Source organism: Chroicocephalus ridibundus, chromosome 1 (assembly GCF_963924245.1).
Source record: "Chroicocephalus ridibundus chromosome 1, bChrRid1.1, whole genome shotgun sequence".
Taxonomy (NCBI): domain Eukaryota; kingdom Metazoa; phylum Chordata; class Aves; order Charadriiformes; family Laridae; genus Chroicocephalus; species Chroicocephalus ridibundus.
In genome coordinates this window covers 207,248,518-207,271,437 of record NC_086284.1, presented here as the reverse complement: position 1 = coordinate 207,271,437, position 22,920 = coordinate 207,248,518, and the positions used below count along the sequence as shown (strand labels likewise).

Genomic DNA, 22,920 nt, shown 5'->3' with positions numbered 1-22,920 from the left:
ACCCAGAAGTCTACAGGAAAAAATGTTTTTTCACATGCTTTCTTGGCCTGCATGGTTGGTAAACTATTCTCAACGAGCGTTGGAAAGCCACAGCCATAATTGTGTTAATTTCATATAAAACCATATGTCAGGTCATATACCACAATTAACTTTGGCAAGATTTTACTGAAATTCATGGATAAGGCATATGGAGATTCCTCACAGAAGACCTCTGTAGGGGGAGACCTCATCGCTACACTGGAAGTAAATACAGGCCCCTCTTAACTCTGACAGCTGAGCAGAGAGAAAGCTACAGTCCTGAATTCTGAAAAGCCTCCACAGCAAAGATTTACAGAACTTGAAACATGGGACTCAAAATACTTCCAGTAAATTTTGTGAATTTTCACAAAGAGCAAGATATCTTACAAATTAGGAGTAATAAAGAAAAGTTTAATTAGACCTAAGGAAAAGACTACAAAAGAAAACATGACTATCCAAAACCTTAAATGGCAGATGGACTCAGTGAAAGTTCTGAGTTTTAAAAATTTATCTCCATTCTCCTTTCTTCTTCAGGATGAGGGAAAACCATAAATATAATACTGTGTCCACACCATGGCAAAAAAGGACTGAATAGGACCATGTCTGTGCACCGTAAGACAAAGATGCATTAAAAGAACCACGAGAAAAGTTTAGAGAATTGTTAGTGCATTTGATACGTTATCCTGAACTGACAGAGGTCTTAGCACATCAGGACTCCATTTCTCAAGTAACCTAACATCAGGGAAAAAAATGGAAACTAGTTGGTGATGGCAATGTTGAAAAATAAAGATGCAAGGCCTAGTCTCAGAGTAGGGCAAGACTACGGTGTGCACGCCATCAGTGACAGCACTATTGAGTTGAATCAGTCCCCAGAGATGGGGGACGTAACACAGCCAATGTGGAGCACAGTCCTCCCAGCCTTTGAAGATTCAAATGCTACTGGCAACAATTTTACAGGTCTATTTAGATAAGGGTCACGATAACGCATATTTTTCTTCTTATCTTATGTGGAGGACAATGATCGTCAGATCTCTGCTTGCAGATCTCTATCCCTTCCTGCTTTAGAGATGAGGAGCTACTGACTGCTCTCAGGAGAATTGTTAAGGATGGCCGCAGTGTTTGCTATTCATGTGAGATATGGCCAACAGATCTCTTATTGCTTTGAATGATATCTGCTGCAGCCAGCATGCTTATTGAAACCAGCATCGAATAAAGAGCCTGTGGCTGAGGGCTGCAAAGATACAGAGTATCTTGCACAAATGGGTTTATTGAATGTGAAATTCATGAAGAATGAGGGCAAAATGTGCTTTTTTGTACACAATGTGCATCTGTGTCATTTTGTCACTTTGCGAGTTACATCCTTTTTTTCACATCTTCCACGAAAGTCATACTTCTCATCTCTGACATTTCTAGTTTTATTGCCTTGTCAACTCATTTTTCTCAGTCCGCATACACAGTTAGCCCTGTCTCTAGCTTCCACATATCTCCCAATACTAAATTATTTTTCTTATTGTTTTGTAGATTTTTCTTATGCATTTGCACAACAGACATCTGAAATACAGGCACTGCAGAATTTTATATCTTTCGTGCTTTGCAGTCCTTCTTTCACTCGTCAGTCTCTGTTGTTTGTTTGCTTGTTTGTTTGTTTGCAGCTTTTCCTGCTGTCTGCGCCCCTCTTTTGTTTCAGCTGTACGCAGCTGGAGATAAAAATAGGCACAAGGGACAGGAATCTCCTACAGAGTCAGTTGTGAGCTTCTGTGTTGACCTTGCATGGAATCTGCGTGGCCGTGCTTGGTCTGCTCTAGCTGGTCGAGTGAGCGCAGTGAGACTCACAACAGTAACCAACCTATACTGTGGGCTCACAGCATTCTGCAAACCAGCACAATTTGTGTATTGCGTCCTTTCCCTGTGATAAGAGTTCACACCAACCTTATTTGTGGTTACTCAGGAAACTTCAGCCACCTACACCAAAAATTATTCCTAGCAAAAAGGGAGAATTCAGTATTCAAGAGCCAAGGGTCAATAAAGGTAGGCAGACAAGAGGGACCCTGTCTCTCATTTGGAAGGAAACAGAACTGAAGTTTCAGATCATGGAAGGCATTTGAAACTGCTGTCAAAACCCATGTATGAGCATTCGACATCATTCAAAACTGACATTTCCCTCTTTGTAAGCATCCCAAATACAACATCAGGCAACTACTTCTCTTTTTTTCCTTCTGACAACATTACTTGTACATCCTTGTTTGCAATAAGAGGGACAGAGTGCCTACGAAACTCATAACCTGACATAAAAGCCCTCTCTTGAGCCATAGGAGACATAATTTTAAGTCTCTTTGAAAAGCCTAGAGGCCAAGCTTCTAAACAGTAGAGTGTCATGTAAGAGTTGGCTATTGCTAACTATGTCTCCCAGAAGAAATCAATTAGGATCAAGACTAACTCTGCAGGGTTCTCAAAGGAATAGGCAGTATGTAGGCAGTTATCTATCTGGGCTCTGTAAAATATAACAGTGGAGTTTAACAAGGGAATATAAATCTATCTCTCTGGACCAGGACACTCCTGAGCGTCTCAAGTCAGGCACCCAGAAACCACTTGAGCTATTCTGGGTTCAGTGGATAGAGCTGAAAAGCGGGCAAAGTTGAGAGTAGCTTTAGTTAATTATGTCCCTACAGTGTATTGAAAGGCTTTTATACCACGCAAAGCAGAAGTCTTTTTCTTCTGTGTTGATTGTGGGTTTTTTCCATTTCAGCTTTTTGGAGTGCTTGTTGTTACACACATTTTGTTTGGTTTTCATCTAGTCACTTTATCACTGTATCCATTTTTAGCAGACCTTGATTTCTAAGTTTTTAAAAGATCAAAGTCATCCATTTCCACCAATTAAGGAATCATTCCCTGTCTGAGGCTTGAACATAACACAGCTTCCACAGGCACTTCTTTTAAGCCCATATCATCATGTGTAAAGTATCATCATTCTTTTTAAAATGTATTTTTAGTAGCTGTTGCCTTGCAGCTCAGAGAAGACAAAATCCAAGCAGAAATAGGTGGGTTACCATGTATACTGTTTTATGAGATTGCCATTCTAGGGTCAAATTTTGTACCAGAAATCACATACAGTTCCCGTAGCTTCACACACAGGTACCTTCCCCTAATCTTTGTGATTCTGCTGTCCACGCACTACTGCTGCATTGCTGCAGTCCTCCAGAACAGAGTCTCTGCAGGTTTATCTCAGCTTTTTGTAGTCCTGTTGCCAAAGGAAAGGGGTAAATATGAAAAAGTGCTGATCGTCAACAGAACTGATTGGTTCCTATGAGAGACCATCCAATGAATGATTTCTTGCTCTACAGGAAATGGAAATCTTCAAGGGCATGTTGTCGTGCACACCCCACAATTTGCACGGGCTCCTCACTGGTATAGAGCCTCCCCTAGATTTCTTGTTAACAAAGAACAGAGCATCTGTTTGGGATGCTCCATCATCGATTAACCCCACATCAAAGGGTTATTTCTTACATTCTGTAGTGGAATTCACCGGAGGTTGCAGTCAGTAAGTACAGCAAGCAAGAAGTAGCTCGGCTCAGCTTGACGGTGATTAGAGCAAAAAGTATTAAAAATAGGAGGCAAGTTGTCACACTGTAGAGGTAGTAGATGACAGATGCAACATTTCTTTACACAATCAAGAAAGCTGCAGCAAGGAAATGGGATCAGTCATGACCTTTTTATGAACATTTAGGGCAATCACTGTATCCAAAAATAAACCAGGGGTTGGCCAGCGTAATCTTCAATTTTTGCCATAGCAAAAACTTTGGATCCTATTTTGGATCATAAAGAAAGTCGAAGAATTTGAGATATCGACTCATGCAAATATCCAGGTCTTAAGAGGCAGTGAAGTCATATGTTCAGAATATTGGAGAAAAGTAGATATTGCTGTTGGAAAACCTCTTGCAACTTTACTGTAGTCACAGCCAGCATAAAAGCGGAAGGAGCAGCGGTAGGTCCTAAGAGCCAAAAAGATCTTCCACAGGCAGTGTGCTGAGAGCAGTAGGGAGTCAGCTGCTGCACTCTTACCATGAGTGAGGGCTTGAGAAGGCCATCAGAAACCCCACTGAAAAGTCACTAATATTTAGATATAAAATATTGACCTTATGCCCATACAAAAGGGATAGAAAAACACTCCAGGAGCATATAGTGCTCCACTAGCCCCTGTTTGACGAAGGTCTTGTGCACACATCTGGAAGACGAATGCCTACAGAGTGATAAATGTCAGTTAAGTAGCCGTTCTTTTCTACATAAGTAGCACTTACTCTTAAAACCTCCAGAATACCTGGCTTACTTTATGCTGTAATATAAATCTTACCTTCATAGTAAGCGTTCAGTGAGTGTCAACACAGTCATTACAATGGAGCACAAAGACAAAGATATTCTTAGTCCCATCCGGTTATTCTGTGATTTGTGATCCATCTGAACAGTACAGGAAGATGTTAGCTATGCTTTCCCACCAAATTGCATGTCCCTTTGGGGTAATCTCATTCACACGCCAATTCCCCACTACATACATCACTGTCCAATCTCACTTGTAGTGAGACTGGGTGTGATTGATCTGAACTCTGGGAATTCAGCTGGGATGCTCGAGCGTGCGAGCTGTATGCCAGCCTGTGGCAAGATGCCGGGTTAGTGTAATTGGCAGAACTCAGGGAAGAATATATTGACATGCAGACACAAAGCTGATCAACATTCTTGTATCTGCACAACAAAGAAATGCAAACTGAGCTCCTCGGGGATCCTGAATATATTTTGACAGTATAAAAGCTTAATAAATCGAGAGGGAATTAACTGTAGGTGAACTATTATTCAGCATTTCTCCAAAATGCTGTGTGTGTTTTTTAGAATTTGTTTGCAGAAAGGTAAAGAGAAAGAATATTCCTCTCACATATGTAATTAACATCATTCTTTTTAAAATGTACTCACTTTGATACATTCAAAGCATCCTTGTAACTCTGTGCCTAATAGCAAAATCCTTCGAGACAGCTATGGAAAAGAAAGAGTTAACAATCTTGTTAAAAATGGGTTAGTATGAAATTTTAAGAATAAAATACTTAGTTGTCAGGCAGGTACCATATTTGAATCTGTATTTCATGGAAGATCTCTAAAGATTTTCGGGCCTAAAAAATTAAGTAGCCCTTAAAAAATTAAGAATCGAGTGTTAGAAAAAAATAAACACACCAAATAATGCTGCTCTGGTAACTGAAACACTTTGTCCAGTGAAAGGAATGAGAGAGGCAGACTCTCTTCTGTGTTTTCCCAAACCGCCACAAGTAGAAACTGGGAGAGATCACCTATGAAGGTAAAAGGATACAAATATTAGACCCATTCCTATGGCGCACCCAGCCCAATATCCTCACTCCAACAAGGACAAATAGAGGATGCTTAGGAAAGGAACACAGGACAAGTTTGCAATGATTCTTCACTGGGTATAACAACATCCAAGCCCCTGGCAATCAGCAGTTTACATATTTCTTTTAAGCTAGAATTTTCACATTTAGTATCTTGGACCATTTTTTTAACCGTTTGTTTGAATTTGTTCATGCTTTTGAGATTCCTGATTTACTATATCAATGGATTCCAAAGCTAAAGACTTGCATCGTTTGAAAAAAAGCTCCTTTTTTCGTTTGCAGCTACAACATAATAATCTCGTGATTGCTTCCTTATTCTCCATAGCATTCCTTATTCTATTGACCTATATCATATCCACCTGAAGCTTACCAGTCTATTTCATCTTGCCTCGTAAGGGAGCTGATCTTTACCCCTGACCAGCCCCACTGGCCTCCTCCGAACCATTTCTCCGTCCATCACATTCATTTGGAGGTGGAAGCACCACAACGATCTGCAGTTTTCAAGATACTGGTGCTCCTAAATTACATAAAGATAGTTTCTCTTTTGTACTCTATTCTTTCCCTAATAATTAATATTCTGTTTGCTTTTTTGACTGGGCTGACATTTTCAGCGAGCTAACCGCAAGGACTATGAGATCTGTCTCTTCAGGACTAATGGTTTATTTAGAGTGATGGTGTATGTAATTTTCCCCATGTACTGTACTTAGCATTTAGCACTTACCGCCACTGAATTTCACCTGCTGCTTTAACACACAGTATTGTGCTATCTTTTTACAGCTTTTAATGTTAAATTTAGGTTTGATGATCATGCATGGTATTGTGTTGCCTGCAAATCTTATCACCCCAGTCTTCCACCTCTTCACCATGCCATTTACAAACATGCAGAACAGAATAATCACTATGGTAAGGTCTTTTGATTGTAAAAATTGACCACGTATATAAAGCAATTTTTTCCTTAAATTTAATCTCTTACCTAGAAGACCCTATTCTTTCTCATCCCACAGCCGAGCCTATACTGAAGGCTTTCCTGTTAAAAGCTTTCTGAAAATGTCAGTATACTAACCAGATCACATTTGTCTATATAGCCATTGGCAGCTCCAGTGACCTGCAATAGATCTGTGAGGAATGGCTTCCCTCCACAATAGCCACACTGACCCTTCCCCACTATATCATCATTATCCGTCTGCCAACTAACCCTCGCCATCCTTATTGCTTCCTTCCGTTGCTCAACTGAACATGAGACTCGCTTGGTTACTTTCCGGGATTGTCCTTAAAGACTGGTGTCACTCCTGCCACTTCCCATTCTTCTGCTGCTCAGCAATTTACTGATTCAGGCAGTAGGTTCCACCGCGTAGCTACTAGTTCAGCAGCTTTAGAGTGGAGAATGAAAGCCATCTACTTCTGGTGCTTTCTTACTATCTGTTTCATCAGTTTGTTATAAAATCTTCGCCACTGACCCTGCCGTTGGAGTCAGTTCCTCAGACTCACCCCTGTGGCGAGCAGACTCTCTGCAGGAGTTTTGCTGCCCTCCTCTTCAGTAAACATCGATGCAAAGAATCCGTTTATTTCCTGCGGCCTTTTCTACCTGGCAGCCAAACTATCTTTTTAGATCTTGGTTCTCTGACAGGCTCTGCACCTCTGGTATGTTCGAAAGTATATTCTTAGCTCCTATATTTCAGCATTTTTCCTCCTCAAAATCTTTTAGCAGTTTTATGTTTAACTTGTCAGAGTTTATGTTCTTTTTTGTTTTCCTGTGTGGATGCAACTTTGGACAAAGCAGTATCCGTGAAGATCTATGCCTAGGCTTCTGTGTAGGATCTATAAAATTGACTTGTCAAGTCTTGAATTTGCTTTCCTTTTGCATAATGGGAACTGGCTGAGACCATCAAGAAGATACCAGAAAATTTTCTTCTTCCTTTTTAACAGTCTTTACTGGTTCCTATCAATGATTGCAGTGGTTAAATAGATAGTATGTGCTATTAGTATTACATTAGGCCACAATGAGTCATCCTAGCTCTCTTTTAAAAAAGTAATGGTATATCAATTAACTCCAGTAAGATAATGAATTTTCCTTTTCTCTTTCACACCTTTAATTCATGTATACATGGATTATTTTGCAGCAATGCTGCGGAAGGCATCAAGTCTGCTGTAGTACCAGAAGTCCACTTTGCTCTCTTGTCAGCCACCCACCACTGCAAACTCCATTTCTTTCTCCTGCGCTTGGTCATGCATGTTTTCCACTTTCCAACTCTCTTTTTGTAATAGCGCTTCTAAAGTTTCTCCATCTCTCAGGAAAAGGTGAAAAGAAAAAAAGCTAGAACACCTGCTGAGGGGTGGTGTGAAAGCCATTCCGTGCTCTGCTCCAGCTCAGTCCTTGTCCTGTGGCCCTTCTCCTCCCCGTGTTCTGCAGGAACAAGGAGCGGGGCATTCCCAAGGGTAAGAAGCCACAGCTGCTTGAACAGCTGGTTGGCCACAGAAAAAAAAGTTTGTGACTCTAAACTTTCATGGGTGGTTGCTTCAAAAGTGTCATGGGCTACGTTAGTGTAATTCCTCCAAAGAGAAATGCCGTGTCTCTCACTGAGACATGCAAGCTCACATACCCAAAATCCACTGGAAGGAGTCTGAGACTAGAAATATCCCATAGCTTTGCTCACGCCTCATGTTAGACCTAGGATTTCCAGGCAGTACAGATGCTCTGCCGTAAGGAAATATGCACAGAAGATATTCAGTCCATGCCTAATTCCAGGCAACAATATTAGGGCTTGACGGGACTTGGAAATTCACCAAAATAGATATTCTGGAGTTGCTGTTCAGTCTCCAAGTACAGACAATCTCTCAGCCTTTTGGACTCATTAACAATAACAACAGCAACAAATAATATGCAAAAAATGTTTCAGTTATAAAAATAGAATGCCCATATAAAAGGAATTAAGTGTAATTAGTCTCTTTCCTGAGGTTTAATTATAGAACGCATTAATAAAATGACAGATAGCAATGCCCTCTGCACAAATCATTTGAGGCGGCTTTTATCATTAGATTTCCTCATTTAACATAGAATGAAAATGTGCATACACAATTAATTCCATTTCATGCAAGCGGGAACTATACACCTGCTTAGAGACCGTTCCTTACGCGCTGGCAGAGGCAAACGTACACAAGGCTACCATCAGTAGTTTAACAGTACATCTGAGCAAGGAAAAACCTCCTTGATACATTAAAGCTATATGTATTTCCTTCTGATTTAGCCTGCTTCTGAAATTCTGTTTATATGTATGGTTGGGTTTTTTTAACAAGACATGTAATAATTACTATAAAATATGGCCAGAAAAAAGACTCCACAGCTCAACTCACATGTACTAGAGGCACTCTAATGATTTGGAGAAGCTTTACAATTTTCTTTCTAATTAACCCATCAATAGTGATGTCACTTAAACACTCCTTAGGAATATTATCTTCTCATTATTGCCAGAAAACACGCTGCACAATTTTATAGCTCAGTTGTTCTTACGCATGGATGGAGCGTCTGAATTAACTTGAACTGAAACAGATTTTTATAGGAGACATTTCCCATACACACAAACTACTTTCATAATTACATTTAAATCATTAATATTCAACTTTAAAAACATTAAGGAGGGGGGAAGCATTCCATGTTTACTTTGTGCTGGCACATTGTAAGAATATAATAGAGGAGCATCCTCTTTATCAAATGCCCTTGGGTCAGGAGGACAACCTGTGGGTTTGGGTAGGCATTTATCCCAAACAGCATGGAAATTCAACCTGTAGAAAGAAAGAAACACAATTTGAAATCAATGTGTGTAAAAATGCCAGATTCATAGGTGCAAAGAGCATGTTTCTTCAGATTATTCTGAAGGCATGTTCTGAAGGTACAGCTCGGGCAGCAGCCATGCAACCTTCCCACGCCGGCTGGCCAACACACTTCAACCTCGCGCTGGTGGGAACCTCTGAAGGGTGTGGAGGCTGATCACTCCGGCTTTGTAGTCTTTGACGAAGACAGGAAGGTTACAAATCAGAGCCAATGCCAGTTCGGGGGGGTGTCCCGCGATGCAGGGCCTGCCTGTTGGGAGTGGGAAGGGGTCCGTGAGCTCGGTTCGCATGACTGGCTACCAAACAGCTTCCAGCCTTGCCAAGGGATGCATTCATTGCAGCTCCGCGCACGGACCCCGTGTAATGGCACCTTCCAATTAAAGTGTATTCCAAAGAGCCAAAGGCAGTCTGTGGCTTTGTGAGATTAAAATATTGGATTTCAAGGGCGGTGCTCGCAAACGTTTTCCCTGCTATTTGTGGATTTAAAACTTGGTCATTAGGATGCGTGCATCCTCTCAGGCTGTCAGGCAAAAATTGTACCTGAATGGCGTGGGAGTTGGAGGTATTATTTTAGGGATGGTTAGCTCTCCAGATGTGGGGAATTGTTTTTCCTGTTAATTTCTTGACAAAAATGAAATCCATGAAGTGTAAAATGACAGAGGACCTAAATGCCATGCAAAATGATAATGTTGCTACATTGAAGTTTATCTTTTAAAATATTCTGGTGTTTCAGCTGAAAAGCTTTATATCTCCACAGAAGACAGCTTGATGGAATGCCTCTTAAAAATAATGATCTGATATTCAAACGTGTCACTTTCCATGAGCGGAGAAAATGCCACAGGGTCATACCCAATAAAACATTTAGACACTCAAAGCTTGATGCTGCAACACCTGTTAGGTGGCTGGTGTCCCGCTAGATGCAGAAGGAAGATTTAAGGTGTCAGAATGATATCTAAGCAGTCTGCAAGGAAAGTATAAAAGTTAACAGGAAAAGGTAACATAAATATATTAGAAGAAATATGAAGAATAAGAAAAAAGAGTTCCATTGCTTGCTGAGAATGTGAAGAGGGCCGAAATATTCAGTGCTGCTTTGTTTCAGTCTTCACTGAGGTGTTCAGAAGGACCATAAACTTCAACGAAGAGAAATTAGTATAAATCAGAATAAGGAGAAAACTGCTTAAAGCATACTTAGATTCAAGTTAACTCAACCTGATGATGTTCATGTGTGCTCAATTACTAAGAGAAAGTAATTTCTAGACAATTAGAAATTATGTCCAAGAATTCACAGGGGACAAGAAGGTTAGTAGCAGACTAGAGAAAGGAAAACATATTCCCTGTTCTTAAAGTCAAATAATAGAGAAAAGTTCCTTTAACTTTCAGTCTCAGAAATAATCTGTGACAAGTTATCAAAAAATTGAAAAAATCCACCAACATGTAAATTGTGGAAAGCAAATCTTGTTCATATCAGTCTAATTTTCATGTCTTATTTCTGATTTTTGTTTTGATGTCTTTGTGGGAAAAGGGGAAGGAGAATGTACAAGGTATTTCTTTTCACCTTTCAACACCATTTTGTATGAATTTCACAGAAACAGGATGGGGAAATAGACTTTAGGTGGAATCACTGTAATGTGGTTTGTGAAAGTAACTCCTCTCAGAGGCTGAATGGTTTGACCCTGAACAGTAATTACAAGCGTGAAAATACAAATGCTGTTCTGAGGGAACTGGGATGAAACCAGCTCAATTCAATAATTTTATTAATAATTGGAGACCTATTGATAAATAAGAAAATTAGATTTGCTAATGTCAAGATGCCACTATTCATAGAGTGTTTAAAAGGACTTTGAGGCGCTGGATTAGATTTTAAAATTAAAATTTCATACTAAAGCAGTCAATCTGATAAAATTCACCAAGGTGTACAGGTGTAGGGCAGAGAAATCAGATGCACAATGTAAAATGGGGAATAACTGTCTAGACAGTACTGCTGGGGATAATCTTGGAATCCAAGCTAACCGTGAGTCGCAAATCTGGTGCATTACAAAAAGGCAAAGGTCTAATTCTGAGAACTTTATTAATAGGTGTTTCTCCCACATGGGAAGAATGTTTTCGTTTTGGTCTGCTCTGCCTACCCCTTACCTTAGTAATATCTCCAGTTTGGAGACTGCAGATAAACTTGGAAGGGCCCAGGAGAGACGTATAGAGAAACGCTATGCATGGTATAAAATGCAGTTTTATACCTGATCCTGAAAAGAGAGCAACGAGGATCCCATATGATAAGCACTGGGCTCTTTCGGGACCTGTTTCTGTGCTTACCCTTACCTCTGGCCTCCCCTTGGTGCCTCTTCAATATGTGGGTATACCTGAGCTCCCTTTAAACAACGACTGGATTTTAAAAAGGCATGCATAGCCCGCAATATCTAAAAATCTACTCCACGATAGAAAAGAGGAGAGAACGAGCACATTCGAATGTTTGGACAGAGAGAAAGCATACAGCGTGGTTTCCTCCCATATCAGACATCAGAGAATCTACTTGGGCAAGGGGAAGGAAGGGGAGGTTGTAAATGTTTAACTGCAGGAAAAATAAGAATAGGAATTTGTACCTTATGAGACACACGGGCAACCACTCCTCAGTCAAGGTTTTCTCTTTTGTATGAATTCCCCAGATATGAGCGTAAAGCCTAATTGAAGCTTTTCTTAGGGTAAGACTGTTGGCATCAGAGCTGGGCTTATACTGCGAAGGCAATGTAATTCAGTTATACATCAGTCAGCCACAAGACACAAATGCATGGAACACAATTAAGCCGCTGCTCCTGCGACTATTCATTTCACCTCTGGTCTCACACTTTCTGGTGTAAATTTCAGAGCACCTAATTTTTGCGAACTTGTTTCTCTCCCCTCCTTCATAACCAAGACGCCGGCCTTTTTTAAGCTTTCCCAGGTTATTTGCACATAAGATTTTATATTAAAAGAGGGAACTATCAAATCACCTACATACTGCCTACAGAGAAAAAAATATTTTCATTCACTGAAATACAGAAAAGGTTACATTAATACAAGATAGTTCCTACATATTGACCAGTGAGAAGAGAAGAAAGGCAAACAGCAAGGAAAAAATGTGACATTAACTTAACCTTTTTACATATTAAACTGTATTAAAATCTCTTTTTCTTTCTTTCTGCTCCAGAGTGCAGAGGATTTTATTTGAAGGACTGTGTGCTCTGAACAGCTTTCATCAGTACTCATTTTAAAGGCTATTTATCAAGGAGTGTTAAAAACACCTCCTTCATTTGATCTAATCTGGCACTTCTTCTCTCAAAACACACTAACAAGATCATTTTAAATACCTTCTGCAAAACATGGTCTATCCAGGCAACATGACACAAAAAAGAGCTGTCTTCAGGCCTTTGGAAAATCTGAGTTTACTTTTATAGGGTTTCTACCAGGGTGCAATTGTTTCGTGACATTTAGAAACAGGTTTTCCCGAACTGCTTGAATTTTGTCTGTATTTGGCCTGACTAGTATCCTCGGGGGGATGCTACAAATCCGTCTTCTGTCTGTGCTGCAGAAGTGGTAAGAGAGATTTTCCATTTTTGCTCTGAGTGCGTGCAGCAGCTGCATCCTACCAACCGCTCCGAAAGTCAGGGGGATGCAAACAGCCCTGCACGGCCAAACCCAGGGGAGATCTCTCCATGATCCAGAGAGCAACCACGCTGTGTGTCACTGTGGCCTGGAGGTCATCAGAAGTGTCCAAAAATACATACTGCATGGTACAACCAAATGCATTCCTCCTAACAGAGAAAATCCACTAAAGCAGACATTTGCACTGCAAAAATAAGGCCTTTTTGCACAAAATAATCCTGATTTTTCCCCCCACTGCTCAATCTGCAGCATTAAGAAAGTGTAATAGCAAGGCTGAGAGGCTTTATTCAGATCAATGGCTTTTTAGTTAAGTAAAGTACTAACATAGATTGTGTGCAGGATCCTGGGAGAGTTCTTAAAATAGGCTGCAGCTCCTATTGACAAAGTGTGAATTCCTATAGAGAAACACTGCCATAGTGCTTTTAGTAGCATTCTTTCTGTCTCTGAACAAAAGTAGGGACTAGATAACTTCTTGACATCCCTTCCAGTTTTCTTTTATGCGAGGAGTCTTGTTGACATTTCATATTATGCACATTTATTTGGTAAATACTACATTTCAAACTCAGGAAAGGAGGAGAGCCTCTGAAGGATTACACTTTTAGTTGACAGAAATACAATAGTAGCAAAGAAAACATACAAAACGGAAAACATTTCAATGTCCAAGGCCAGCAAAGAGCTGGTTTTGTCGAGACAGGCTTGTAGGAGGAAAGGGAAGTGCCCATCATCTTGAAATCTGTGTAGTCTCCTTAAAACTCTCTCTAGGATGCATGCAGCATCATTATTTTAGTATAGTGAATATGCATGGTAAGGAAGCTCTAGGTGTAGACCGAGGCGGGTGTGATCCTGCCGAGCAGATGTGCTCCTCTGGCGCTGATAAATGACTTTGCTGAACCCGTTCGACTGAGCCCCTCATGCACCCCTCTTGGCTGCCCATCACCTGGACCCGCACCGCTGCCAGCGCCTGGAGACCAGCCCTGCTTCACCCGGGTCAGCCCTGCCGTGGGGCTGGGAGCCTTCTGCATCGCAGCTGCAAACCACGGCCACCAAAGGCTGGGGTGCTGCTAAGCCAGTGCTCGCACATGGCCTCACCGTGCTGCTCGGTTAACTGACTCCCAAAAGAAGGGGGTGGCTGTGGTGCTGCGGCAGCAGACGAGCTGTACAGCTGCTGCTTCCTGCCCGCGCTGTCTGCCCCGCCGACCAGGCACAGCGGAAAGCCATCGCTCCCCTATTCACTGAGAAGGTTCCCAGCGTCGAAAGCCGGCTCTTCTCGTGGAGAGAAGAGCAGAACCAAAACAGGCAAAGCTGGGAGGGTGGATGGGAGACGCAGACATCGGTGCCCCATTTTACAGCTGTGGAAATAGAGGTGGAAAAATAATAATGAAGCTAACTCTGACTGGAAAGCCAGCCGGGAGATGAGTGGCAGAAATCTGTAAACACAGCCCTGGCGTCGCCTGCACTAACTAGAGGGCTCAGCCGGGGGCTGTGCTTACTCTGAGCAAAAACCTTCTGTGGATAGAGTTCAAAGCGCGCTCTCGTAAGAACTCCAGCAAATCTGTGTGGTCTGTGCCATAGCCACTAACTTTTCTTTGTTTAATAACCTGCTTCATAATTTGGTGTGAAACTTTGCTACCAAGATTTGGACATTCAAATGATGGATCTTTGTATTTGTGCTTTGAATCTCTCTTTTCTCTATGAAAAGAGCAGCAAAGGCACACACAACATTACAAATTAAAGTGTAGCACAGATATTGTTTCCAGTGATTCCAACATATCGAGCAATTAAAAAAAAAAGAAAAACCTCTTACGTGTAGAAGACATGAGGCAAGTTACAAATACATTACACTGATTTCGGCAGAAGACGAGCGGCATTTGATATACCACATTCAGAATCCACTTTGGAGATTATTTAATCTGCCAGTAATATCCCTCAGACAGACAGGAACAAATTTACCTTGATGTGTCTGTCTGTCATTCAAGTAACCTGTGATCCATTGAATACGTCTCTTTCTGAAACGCTCATTTTACTGCAATTCTGTCTGACTCAATATTCTTCTTACCTGACAGGTAGGAGATCAAATAATTGAAATCAATGGAGAAAGCACAAGGGACATGACACACGCCAGAGCAATAGAGCTAATCAAGTCTGGTGGCAGGAGAGTGCGACTGTTGTTGAAACGTGGAACAGGCCAGGTCCCAGAATATGGTGGGTTTTCATCTTTACGGTTTTCTTTGTGCATGAACCCATATAAATGAATTATATTGCTTTTGAGTTAAGCAGCAATTGCAGATACTTATATAATGTAATGTCCTGGGGCCCATTAAGTGTGGGCTTAAGTGCTTACCTGAGTAGCAGTGAACTTATTCACATGTTTAAGTGTTTCCTTGGCTCAAGACCATTTATGTGTGTACATCACTGTCGTCTGCTGCCCTCCTGACACAGGCAATGGCTTATAAGATGTGCATTGGAGGAAGCACTTCGAACTCTTTAGGGGACATCTCTGAGTGTGCTGGGAGTTGCTGATTTGTCCATAAACCGTCCTTTTCTTCTTCTATTGGTACTTCTCTGAACATTTTGAATCACAGCAGATGCTCCTGTTGCCAAGCAATTCAGTGGCTCAGGTTTAAACTCAAAGCATTAACAAGCATGTACTTCTTTCTTTGACAACCTCACCCATTATATTATCTCTGACAATATACACAGATGATCAAGTAGAAGCCAACTCGGAATAAAAAAGGAGGCTTTGCTCATTGTGGCAAGAAAGCAGGATCCATTCCTCTCATGTTTTGTTTCAGAGGGACTTCCGGGACTTTTGAGTATTTCAAAAAGTGTGAGTCATTTAGACAATATAGAAACCTTATTTCACTACTGAAATTACAAGAAGTAAAAATAAACTATCCAAAGGTAATTCAAAGACAAAAACCCTCTTTTTTAAAATTGAAATCAAAGCGTACTCTAAAGTATGGTGTGACAATGTCATATATTAACATAACTTTTATGATGTTCAGAGATGGGCCTGAAATCTCAGGGGGAAAGGGTTTTTTTAATGAAAATTCTTTGACTTATTTATGCTAGGAGGTCTAAAACTCTATTAAATCTTTTTAATGTTACTCTTGCAGTTCTAGCATCATTTCCCATTAGAATCAGAAATTGCAGGAGCGTATGAAAATTCAAAGTAATACTTAGACTTAACTGTAGGCTCAGGTCAGTCTTTGTTACCAACATAAATCCATTGCCTCTGTGGAAGACAGCTCCACTGAAAGTCAGCGCTTTGCCGGCTGTCAGTGCAAGTGGTAATTGCACCATTTTCTTCTCTAAACTAGAGCCAATTCTGTGGCTGAGGCAATACTCGGGATAGTGTATGTCGCATTTTTTTTCCAGCTTTCAAGAGCTTCTGAACAGTGACAGCAAGGATGGGCCGTAGCCCACTCATCTGGTGATAAAGTTAGTAAGTTATACTTTTGATGAGTAGCAACGAAGCCAAAATTGCTTTCAGAGATTATGTTAAACAGGTACTAAGACATTTAATATCAATTATAAACAGCGTGTAATCCTTTCAGAGGGTCCTCCAACAGAGATTCAGATCACCTCCAAAACTCTTTTGTAGGGAGAAGTACATCAATTTTAATGAAAGAACAAACAAATGTCCAGGACTGATATAGTGGCAGTAATCCTTCTCAAATAACAGAACCATATACCAGAAGTTCTCTGGTTCCTCAGAAAACAATTTAATCTGAGGGCAGATCACAGGAGACTGCTATGAGCAAAGAACTGGTTGCAGTTCAGACCCGTTCCATCTCTGACTTTCTTCAGATCCCAGTTCTGGATAGCACTTAAACCTAGGTTTACAGGAGATCCAAAATAAATTTCCATATTTATACATGTCTTATAAATCTGTACCTTATTCCAGAATCATAAGAAAACGGATGGAAAAAAAAGTTCAGTGCAAATAGCATTGTTTTGGAAAAACAAGTCTCCTGAAAGGTGTACATGTGCACGAGCCTTCCCCGGGAGAACATGAGTAGAAAATACAGGTAAACCACGACAAATCTGGGCACAGCTTATAGTGGTAACAGAAAGAAACAGGGCAACTTTCTTCACAGGACTGTTTAAAGCCATGCTTGCCATTTGGAAAGGCATTTGGAATGCTTAGCATTAGTTGTGTAAAAATGCAGATTACTGCAACAGAAGAGTTGCTACAAAGAAGTGCTGTTTAATCCCATCACTTTCCTAGCCACATCCCCAATTTACAGCTCTGCGCAGAAGAACTAAGGAGCTGTGCTTGAAAGCCGTGTTGTCCTACTGCACTGAAAAAGCAGAAAGCATCACGGCAAAGGATAACATCCACATGTCTCCAGTTCTTAATGTGTTCATTACGCAGGCAGGAAAATGTTAGTGCTGTATCCAGTCTGCAGGCAGAATGGAAGCAAAATAAGACGATGCCTTTTGAAATTAACTGAGATGTTAAAGTCCTCCCTAGGTCATTTCCCAAAGCAATGAGAAATACTCTAAGAACAAACAGAAGGTGCACATAAAAACCAACAGCAGCCTGCTTAGGAAGTTAAGAACAGGAATTAACAAACAAACAATTAAAACTGGAGGGCATGTCTCGAGAAGGCCAGATCTCAAGGGTAAGTCATCGTGCTGCAAAAAATGTCTGTTTTTTAATGACAGAGACCCCCAGAAAGAACGTCCTTTCCAAATAATGGAAAACTGAACACAGAGAAGATTGTGACAGTAAGCTCAAGGACAAATTCGTCCTGAGGATAGCAAATAAACTAGTCAATATTTAGTAGTTCCCTCTTCTTCCCACCAGAATTGCATGGTTGAGATGTAACAAGACTAATTGCAGCTTTTTTTACTGAAATAATCAGCCTTTTTTTATTATTATTTTTTTTATTTTGCAAGTACATGTCAGAAGTATTTCTTATTCTCATTAGGGTCCAGCTCTGGAGACCATCAGTGGGAAATGAGACTTAGTTGAGTACAAAAATGCAAAACTGACTGAGCTGGAATCTGGATTGCAACAGTGGTGTACAGCAGAAGCCTAGGGAGAAATAAGAAAAGACAGCAAGTGTACCAGGGTCCTCTCCTGGATATTCTCCCTCAGTCTCTGACAAGCGAAATGGTCAGGGACTTCCCAAGTCAGTTGTAGTAACGCTTTGTTTAAAGACCTTTCCAACAGCAGTGGCATTGAGACTCACAACATTAAAAAGAAGGAAGCTTACCTAGAACAGCCTAAACCAACCAGCCAAAACCATCACATTATTGCCTCTCAGTCTTCAATTTTTTGATTTGCCGTGTGCAATATTTTTAAATTCCAGAGCCATGTTTCTGTTAGCACAAGATATGGTGGTACGTATTTAAGTGCAAGAAATATCAGTGTTTGAATGCTGATGTGATTGACATCAGGAAGGAAAATTCATCAATGGTAAGAAAGTGATCTGTGCAAGGAAAGAATGTGCATTGAAAAGAAGAAAGCACTCCGTGAAGAAACAAAGAACGAGCTCCTGGGAGGATGTAAATCTCCTGACTGAGTTATGTCAGTTTATGCCGCCTGGAAATCTGTCCCTACAAGTACATCTCAGAAAATTCTGGCTGAGCTAAAGCACTATTCAAACCTAGGGGAAGAAATAAAGTGTGTTGCAAATGCATCATTTTTCTCAATTCCAGCTACTGATTTTGCTGGAAAACAAATGCCGAAGATCCCAGAGCACTTCAGAAGGAGAAATACCCTTGTAGCGTGCACAGTAGCCTCAGAATATATGGGAAGGAGCACGGATATGATTAATGCTCCAAAACGATAGCTGATCTCACAGCAGGGTGCAAGAAAAGAAGCTTAAAAACCAGATGTTTTATCACCCAGCATCTCAGAACATGTTTGCTGAGGATAAGGATAGCCAGAGGAACTGTGCTTCCGCTGAAGGTGAATTATCACAGCTCATCCAAACCTGAAGGAACATCAGCATCATGTTTCATAGCAAATAGTCTGCCAGCCATGTTCTCCAAAGAACCGAGTCATAGTAAGAAATCATATTACTGTGCAAGAAAGACTAGAATTACTGCTGGGAATCCTGATCCCGACACGTTTTGAATGCCGGGGGAGGCCGGCTGGAGTGAGCGCGAGGCTTCATATGTGTCATGGGACACAAAACTCACAGTCATCACAGGGCACTTCTCATCCTGGCACAAAATGCAATTTGAATAAAATGACAGACCAAGGTTTTTCTTGCAATGACTGCCTAATTCCCTGTGTATGCATCTGCCTAAGAGGTTATTGACTTCAGCAGGAGCTACTGGGTGTGCAGCACTTCTAAAAATCTGTCTGCTCACACTGTGGGAGCCTAATTACACATGCTCATATTTTTCAGGCCTTAGCCATAGCTGTATAAACACCATCAGAAGGACATGTACATTGTGTAGCCAAACATGGGGATGAGACAGCATCCCTAAAGGCAAAACATGGGAAAACTGTTCAGACAAATCCAAAAATAGTAACATTAAAGATTAAATAAAACTAACAAATCACAGCCTCTCCAGCCAGCAACGAGCTCTGCAAGAGGCAAGTTAATCCTAATGACGAATCAGCCCCAGGAAGCTACAGTTTTCTCTAAGAACGACCACTGTTTTCTCTAAATATCTATGGAAGAAGGTCCCTAGGAAAGCCTGGGATGTCTCATTCTCAGTCCCAGCAGTCCTGGCAGCTTGCTTCTTCTGGCTTACTGCTCCTAGCCTTTCCTGACTGGCGCTTTCATTACTCAAAGCTACATTAAAATATATCAGTTCCTAGAAGTGTCTGAAAGCAATGAGTCTTATAACCAAATAATTGCAAACAAAGTGTAAAGTGGAAGAGGCTGAGGCACGGTTAACACTTGTAGGTGGACTCCATCCCTCCAGCAAGGCACAATCGCCTGCCCCGGATGCTTTCTGTCTGGCACTGCAGAAGGAGCAGAAACACTGAATTTCACCTGTGAAGAACATCTAGAAGAAAGCTAATTCGTTTCCCTTCCTGCTTTCACAGCAGGACTTCAAAATCGTACTTTCTATCAAGTTTGGTAGTTTTTCACTTAGTTTTAAGATGCTTAAAACCTCCTGCAGAAAGTTGTAAGTTTTAAAGACTCCAACCCATTCACACTGAGCTTTTGGAAAACTTTTCCATTGCCGTGTCTTGGAAATCTGGATCTGGCCCTGACCGTGCTAGGTCATGGTGTGACGCTAGCACACACAGAGCCGCAACAAGTGGAATCATTGAGGTCTGGTGAACAAGGAATCCGTGACATGGGGCTGGTTGGGGCTTTACGGATTTACACAACGATGATTCTTTCGCTCTCTCCCCCACATTGTTTGACTTTGTTAAGAGACATATCCTAGGGTTGCATTGTGCACTTTTGGAATCTCTGTTGGTTCACACGATGCTAAATTACGTACAAAACTCACCCCATGAGTTCATGACATCCAGGTGATTTTAGAGAGCTAGAGTTTAGATTCAGTTTTGGCTATTTAAGGGAGGAAGAGTTCTATATGCAAAGAAGTAAAGTTTCAGTATACACAAAATCATTGCTGGTTAACAGATAAAAGCTACAAGTTATTTAGCAGTCAGTCATTTTTGAAGGGCCTTGAAGAAGCTCTTAGCTCACATTTCAGCGCTACCCCACCAACAAAACCAACAAAGCCAAAAAATGTCAGAGTTGATACCAATACAAGGACTTTTCATACAAATAAATTGGCACAGTTCTGAAATGCATTAAACCCTTTGCTTTTGATTTGCTATGACTCCTTCAGAAAGCACCTCAAGATGTACTCCACATCCATAGGCCAGGTGAATCTACGTCCTGAATATATATGCACAGTAGTTTCAGTCATCCACTAATATTTAGACTTACAGCATGCTTATTTGTCTTAGCTTTACAGAAATACGTCTTTCCTGTTACATACAAGCTTTTTACTCAATTGTTCTAAACTTACTAAGAATTCTCTGCTCTAACAAAAGTAAAATATCTGTATGTCACTGGTTCTGTTAATTCTAATGATTGGTCCTAGGCTGTTCCTCCCCTTCCTTTAGGAATGGTACCTTCCAGTCTCTCCATGTGCATGAAAAGTGACAAGCATGGGTCCCCATATTTCTACTTATTGGGCCACCCTAAAGACACGGTTTGTAAACTCTGCATGTATATTATCTTTCTCTAATACGCTTTTGTTTCTCACAACTGTTAATAGAGTCTTTTCCAACTTTTCCTTACATGCTAGCTCGCTTAATAGTTTCTATAGTATTCGACTTTTCTTTCATAACTGATTGTCTGATATCAAAGCAGCTATGCGCTTTTCAGATGTCTTTTAACATCCTAGATAACTGGTTCTTCGTGTTACACTGCTGCTAGTGCAAGAAACACAGCCATAGGTCTGCTGTATATCCGATTTTTCTCCTGTCAAAAATTTATCCTCTGAATATGATTTTTCGGGTAGAAAACCTTAAACCTTCAAGAACCAAGGCCATAATTTTCCCCTTCCTTATGGTACTCGGCTTGCAAACATTGGGAATGTGAAGGTGGAAGTTAGATGCTGATCTCAAACGATATTTATTTGCAGCCTCTTGAAGAAATAACTAATGTAAAATTGAAGACTTTTTTGGAACATGCTGTAAGGCAATACTCATTTTTTAAACCCAGTGGCTGTGCTGAATTTACACATGGCACTTTGCACTTGATTTCAAGCTATTTTCTTCATAAATCAGATCAAACTGCGCAGAGTGTTCAGATACATCAAATTTGTAATACACCGTCATGGCCCAGAAATGATACCTGGAAAGAAAAGGAAAAGAAAAACTTATTTTTCCTATTTTTTTTTTATTGATTGCTGTCATCACAGAAAACACAGAAGTGTTCGGATGCATTCAGTCTGTCTGCTGTTGATTTTGCACAATGTAGTATATTTGCTAAAATTATAAGGCCAGTCTCACACTATTGAAGTAGACAGATTGGAAATAAAAAGGGAGTTACACGCAAAGGTATAAGCCTCCTAGCCTTTGAGCTTCGAGCAGCTCCTCCAGTGTGATGCCCACAGAATTCCTGCCCCCAGCACCCAGGCACTGAACTGTGCTTAAGGTGTCAGTTTGGGGCGTGCAAATCCGGGTAATCGATTGCTTGCGTGTGTTTCCAGTTACAGTTTATTTCCAATTTGTGTCTATAAATAAGAATTTTCTGAACACAGACATGTCCCTATACTTTGCTAGGGCAGAGCTGGACACATCTAGAGACCATTTGAAAATTGTAGCCATGTTGTTCCAAGTGTGCGTGTCACCATCGGAGACGTCCTAGCAACACAGAAGTTCCTGCATCATGTAGAAATCTGAATTGCATGATTCCTTGCAGTCATTCTCACCTTACTTCTGCTTTGTTCTTCACTAAAAGGAATTCAGAGAGATCATGAGGTTAAAAATCCAGGCTGACATTAGGGCCATTTTGCAGGTCCCAGCTGTCAAGCATAGGAAGGTCAGTGAACTGCAGTTCCACCACAAGTGCTAGGTATTTATAACCACAACTTTCTATGCATTATCTTTATTTTTCCTCCTGTAGCATAACAAACGCAGGAAATAAGTCTTTTTTTCCTGAAATAAGTAGAAACGTACACCCTCTATAAATACAGCGAAAGTTAGTTTTGCACAGTCACTCAGCTGTGAATGCTTCTGATTATTTATTTGGCAGGAAGTGTTAGGGCAGAATTTTTTTCCCAGTAAAATATATCCGGAAAATCAAAAGCAATTTAGTTTGAGTCAAGGCCAAAACTGAAATACTTGATCAAAAGAAAAATAATAACAGGTCAAATGAAAATATCTGTGTTATAAAATGTTTCCATTTCAGGTGTTTTTAATGAAAGGGTTTTGAGGGGAAGGATTTTCCTAAAGAGCCAGTTTTGCCATGGGTCTTTCCCCAGCCAAAATTGTGGCTGTGCTACCATTCATTAGAGCACTGGCCAAGGATGTAAGTCAAATTAACTGATGTAGAACAGATATATTGACCATTCTAGCATGCCTCAGGAGAGGCCCCTACCGTAACACCAT

The 22,920-nt window shown here is 40.8% G+C and overlaps 1 protein-coding gene across 10 annotated transcripts in view; it reads left to right on the top strand.

Moving 5' to 3' along the window:
• Positions 1–22,920, top strand: part of MAGI2 (membrane associated guanylate kinase, WW and PDZ domain containing 2) — a 755,492-nt gene that overhangs the window by 716,612 nt on the left and 15,960 nt on the right. For 7 of the 10 annotated variants that reach the window (XM_063323526.1, XM_063323523.1, XM_063323524.1 and 4 more), the window contains one exon: positions 14,930–15,068. In XM_063323526.1, the coding sequence (XP_063179596.1) occupies positions 14,930–15,068 (139 nt within the window). Of the gene's footprint in view, positions 1–14,929; positions 15,069–20,903; positions 21,015–22,920 lie in introns of all 10 variants that reach the window. The other 3 variants (XM_063323529.1, XM_063323527.1, XM_063323528.1) reach the window with 2 other exon arrangements.